General features: G+C 36.9%; 1 protein-coding gene across 1 annotated transcript in view; it reads right to left on the reverse strand.

Annotated features, from left to right (window-relative positions):
• The window catches only part of LOC149539695 (ADP-ribosylation factor GTPase-activating protein AGD3-like), a 60,797-nt gene extending 55,513 nt beyond the window's left edge, over positions 1–5,284 (reverse strand). The window contains exons 1-2 of the mRNA XM_089800913.1: positions 4,624–5,284; positions 446–522 (exon numbers count right to left, since the gene is read on the reverse strand). Of these exons, the coding sequence (XP_089657039.1) occupies positions 446–522; positions 4,624–4,668 (122 nt within the window). The 5' untranslated portion in view covers positions 4,669–5,284. The remainder of the gene's footprint in view (positions 1–445; positions 523–4,623) is intronic.
• Positions 5,285–6,000: the final 716 nt, after the last annotated feature.

Here is a 6,000-nt window from a genome sequence, read left to right on the forward strand (position 1 = left end):
CCATTTTCAAATAGTTTGAGAACAGACAGGTGATGCCCAGTGCACTCCCACCGTACCCAAAAAGCCATTGAGGATAGAAACAGGAATTTGACAGCAGGGCACATGTCCTTGTGGAACACAGTAATTAACATATCATCCACATGCTTCAAGGATCTAGCCCTACAGTGCCTGTCACATAAATCTCAAGTATGATGCTAAATTTAAGGCTGTGCAATTTTCTCTACTCTAGGAAAGAATTCTCCAGAGCAAAATGCATTCAGTCTTCGTTCTCAAAATCTGAATGCATTTAACCATTTAGATAATTGCACATGAACCTGCGATTCAAAGCTCTGATGATGTTTACAACATTCTTTTTAATGCTAAAAACCCAACCATCAACATAAGCTAATCAATAAACATTGCCTCAATTAAAAGAATGAGAAGATAGCTCGAGTCTTGAACATACGTGTATTTTCGACACCCTTTGTAAAATTTTTGACTTCGCTCCCTAAGTGCCTCTGCACTTTCTTCTAATGCCTGTAGCTGTAGTTCAACAAAAAACATCAATTCATCACAATGATAAACATATTTCTCAAAATTGTAACAGAATAACAATCTGACTTAATATAAAGAAAACAGCAATTTAATTTTACATAAACAAATCTGTTAAGGAGCACTAATATTATTGTTTCAGCCCAATATATTCCTACTAATTCATTAAAATGTATAAAGTAAAAATCAATCTAAATGACTAGATAGTGTGACCAGTTATCTATGAGGAGTGCTATTCTACAAGATGCCCATTACACCCATACGGTCAAAATTCAATCCCTTCTCAAAAAAGCAATATAGAGGGAAAGCAGTGATAATTTTGCCATGGACAGTCCCTACACTTTCTAATCAATCATTAATATCTTGAAGCACATGAAGATTATATAAACTTTACTGAAAACTAAGATTCAGAGCTGCTGACAGAGAGATTCTAGATATGGCTGGTTGAAAAGTTTTTAAAAATTGATTAAATAGGAACAACCACAAACATAAATGCTTAGTCTATAAATATCCGTCTCTTCCACTATGTCATTTAAATGCCGTGAACGTAATTAATGCTTTGATGGTAACAACCTAACGAAAGTGAGGAAAGGGGAACGATCGATCCCTCATTAGCCGAAGTCCCCATTTTTAAGATACCAAGCAGTAGCACATGTCAGTCATACTTCACATATCATTTATTACTTAAATTTTTATGAAGATGAGAATGATCGAACTCGTAACTGGATCAGCCTCAAGTTCAAGGAGAACTATCACTCTCAAAATTAATTATAACTAGTAACAGTCAGCAACAAAAGACAATTTGTCATCACAACAACTGATTAATGGAGAAAACCTAGTATTATTAACCACGAACCATGGACAAACCAATACAAACATCTTCTGTTGCACATGATGGAAGCAACCACATGTATCATCATCATACTTCATAGCAGCTATCACCCAAAATAACACTATAACTTGATGGGTTTCCCTCAAATATTGGCCAAAACAAGATTCCTCTCTGCAATGCATAGAACATCTTGTAAATGAAAAACTCAAGAATTAGAGTCACGCTTGCATCTACCCTCACCTAACAAGCATCGAAGCACCTCTTGGGACAACACCAAAAACAAACATTAAAGTCAATTATTAGGAAGCAACATTCCAGGGATGTACCTATCGGAAAAATATCACTTTTCTTTGAATAGGGCAGTCCTTGGAATAGCTGCATTGAGAGGGGGGGCACACATTCCCCTGCCGTCCCCAAGATGATCCAGGGGCATCCCCTCAAGGAGAGTCGAGGGACAACCTACTATCACAAGGTGAATGGAGGACATATAAAAGTCCCTCAACGTTGCTAAAATTGAGTAGCATTAGAGGCTGGCCTCACCAAGGCTGCAAGAGTATATCTAGGTGCACTTTAGGCATCCTAGGGACAACAGATGGCCCCAAACCTTGAAGAATATCCCAGTCATTAACAAATTAGAAAAAATAAAAGAACAAAAACCCTAATCCTAAATGTAAAAGTGATGCCCCCACCATAAAAAACCTCATGAATACACTATGATATTGTATATTGCATTCATAAAAAGCGGAAGAAAAGAAGAAGAGGAAGTCTCTTGAAAACTATTTTAAAAAGATACTTAACATATTAAAATTTAAAAGACACAAAAAAGGTGAATATGCCATGAAGCTCTATGTAACCTCAAAGGCTTTAATTTAGGCTTGGTGATGAGGAACCATCAGCCCAACCACACCCTATATTATGAAAAGGAATACACCTAGGGCCCTAACCTGAGCCCAATGGAAGGCACTGCCCCTAGACACTGTGGGGAGCTATATACTTCAATCTTACTAGGGACTAATAACCCCAAATCCTTGCTCTGATTTAAGACAAAATAATGAAAATTGTTTAGGGCTGAACCAGATTAAATCCCAAGTGCTTGAATTCCATTTGTACTTTTGGTTTGTTGGATCAATCTCAATTTCAAGTAATACTACTATGCTTACAGTCAAATAATTTTCTGGGTGAAAATATAATCTTAGGGAAGATGCTTATTGGATTTAAAATATGTATATTGGAATTGCAACTTGTGCAGACCTCTCTGTAAAAAAATTATTCTCGATAAAATGCCTACTTGGGAAAATGCTCAACTTCCTCGCTGATGTTACAAACAACCCACTCAAATTTGGATGGCATTGATGTGGATACTTTTAGCCATTTGCTGAATTAAGTTGGAATTTGGTACTCCTTTTTTGATAATGAATGGCAACAGATTTTATCATCTTCGAAAACAGAAACTGCAGAAATATTGAATCTAGATGCTTCTTTATCATTTGAGCCTGCAGAATTGAAAGGGAGCTTTGCAAACATGGAAAAGACACAAAGCTAGACCCAAGGATAAAGAAGCATCTAGATTCAAATGGAAATACCAGGCCCCAATAGTTATTTGATTTAATAACATTAGTGCCATTTTTATCTTAGCTTGTTTTATGCTTCTTTTCTGATTAAAAATGTCATTTTCATCATCGTTGTTGACAACCATCATTATCGGCGTACCCAATCATTAACTTAATCATATATTCCAAAATAATTCCACTAAACCACATCTATATATGTAATTCTTGAAGCACTGAACCACGCCCAATTAACATGTTACATAAGAACTCTGTAGAACATAATGCAGCTTGGGCATCTTCCAGTCTGCATGTTAGTATGAACCTACCAACCAAACTTCTACAATAAAATCACATCACAATACAGAAATCCGGTGACAACAAAAAAGTAACTGTAAAGAACAATATTCTCCAAAGGTAAAACCTTTTTAATGATCCAAGTCTATTTTATCAATACTGGGACTGGGAACAGTTCATATATGTAAAATTATATCTGATGGATTTCCTCAATCCTCCTTTCTACTGTGATGTCCCTCTGGTGGTAAGAAAGCTATATGATTTTCTTCAACTTTACTCATTGTTCTGTCTGCTATTTTTCTAGTCTATTTATCTACATCTGTAACTTCATCAATATCCACAAGTCAATACAATGCCTAAGAAAAGTTATTGCCACTCAAATTTACACTGCATGAGCGATCACACCATGAAATGGCAAGGCTAACAGTTTCAATGCTAATACATGTTTATTGGTATGCCTCAAATAAGAACTTGGCTAGACAGAAACTATGTGCGGAGGCTTTACACTTGTTTTCAAGAGTCCAAATGATTGGACCTTACCGGAACTAAAATCGGCAATATTTAAAAGTTAAAACCTACAGCAGTTTTCATTCCATTGAACCCCTTGATTAAATTATCAATTTAAAATTGGGGATCTCCATGTCACGTCTATGGATGCATACAAGTTTTCCAGATCAACTACATGATCATATATAATAAAAAATTCTAGAAGTGAGCTACTACTAATGTTCCTTGCATTCATTTTCAGCACGGAAAAATTTCCAGAAAGATGAATGAATTTGACAGGAGAAAGTGCCAAAAGACAGCACAGCCAACTGTTTCAACACTAAAAATAAAAAATCATTTACGAAAAGCATAAAACTTTCACGATCCAGAAGTGTTTCACTGACAATTATTCAGCCCAAAAAAAATCGCATTCTCACACATCATTCTCACATTTTAACTATTGTTTCACTTACTCCATTCTTACATTTTCAGCAAAAAAAAAATCCAATCTACACTCATTCTGAAATTAAATTTATTTAAGTTATTTCTACCACTTATATCAAGAGCAACGAGCACCGAAGGCTAAGATGTCCATTTTCACATTATAATTATAGACATAAATTTATTTGAAACTCATGTTCTTGAGTATGACAAACTACTTACGTCCGTCCACTATCCACAAACTTATCCAATCGACAAAGTATTTGGACCTCTCCACTATCCACAAACTATTTCAATCTACAGTCATTCAAAAACTAGGTCTACTTCTAAAACCTTATGATAGGCCATAATGAATGCAGTGCATTCACACACTCGTTCTAAGATCAAATTTAATTTTACAGCTTACCGATAGGCAATTTGCACAACACCATGCACTCAGAGCTAAATAAATTAAATATTTAGATTTCAGGCAATGTATTCTAAGCCTACCTGACTACGGAACATGGGCGAATCGTCCAGCTTCCCGAACAACATCTTTAACGTCTATGCTCTCTATTAATTCCAATCTTCATCAAAATGCAGGCACGGAAAGAAAATCTCCACTACTAAAATCCACAATGGAAGTCCATCAGATTAGATCGTCGAGTACGATCTACCCTACTCATCCTGTCTCGAGCTCGCGCAAGACAAAACAAAGCAAGTCCTCGTTCTCACCAATATCGTCCAATTAACAGATTCTTATATATCTAAGAGATAAGCATCCCGACACCTAAGTTAAGCCGTCCCGAAAGCAACGTTCGGACAACAAGACTGGATATTTAGAGCCTTACAGCAAAAGCGCACAAGGCACTAGGGTTTCAAGTACCAGAGCGAGCTGAAAAAGATCACAACGGCAAGGGTTCGAAACTCCACAACGCCAAAAGCCTCACATTCAATCTTATCGCGGCGGATGAGAAATCTAAGCTGGCATCTGCTTCAAAAACGTCGAAAAAAAGCAATCCGTGCGCTTTACCGGGCTACAAAAACCTAGGAGAAAGGTTGCACGCCATGTTTTCTTGCACAAACGTCATTTTAAAGCTCCCAAAATAGAATCGATGGACATTTTGCAAAAACTTACAGCATCCTTTTAGCTCTTTCTATACATGCACTTGGAGAGGCAATAAAAGCTGGGTCCTGCCTTCATGACAGCAACGAATCTTTACTCCCTTACACTGGGTCCAACCACTCCCGGAGTGCCACGTGGACCTGCTTAAGTTACGCAATGCCACGTCGGACGAACCGTGGGGTCACGATCTACGTGGCGTGCTTTGAAATACTGAAGTCTATTGTACGTGCGAATATCAGTACTTGACAGCGCCCCGTCATTTTATTTTATTCTGTGATAGCAGTGGTGGGCCATAGGCTATGGCGCTTAAATAGCGCGCAGGTCTCTGCTAAATCGTCGGCGCGCATTTAAGATCTACTGCGGTAGATAGGGAATATGGCCGAGGTTTAATGACTGCGGCCCCAACCGTTGGACAGCGATTTTGCTTATAGTAGTCGACGGAGTCTTCGACATTTCTAAATGCCTTAATTTATTTTTATTTTTATTCTTAGTTTTAAGGATCTTGCCTTTTTTATTAAGTACTTTGTATTATTCGCGTGTGATAAAGTATTCATATTTTAATGTTGGGAAAGGGCGCATCTAGAGTTAATGGTTGGATGGTTGTAGTTAGGTTTGTTTTCTAATATAGGATTAAAATTCTAGGAAGATTCTATTACATGAAGGATAAGTTTTTGGATATCCTACTCGTAAAAATAATATAAAAACAATTAACTATTTTTTTCTATGTTTTATTAATAGTATCAAAAAAAATTGGTGTGTGG

Source organism: Cupressus sempervirens, chromosome 9 (assembly GCF_028749045.1).
Source record: "Cupressus sempervirens isolate cs-2001-9-10 chromosome 9, ASM2874904v1, whole genome shotgun sequence".
In the NCBI taxonomy this organism is placed as follows: Eukaryota; Viridiplantae; Streptophyta; class Pinopsida; order Cupressales; family Cupressaceae; genus Cupressus; species Cupressus sempervirens.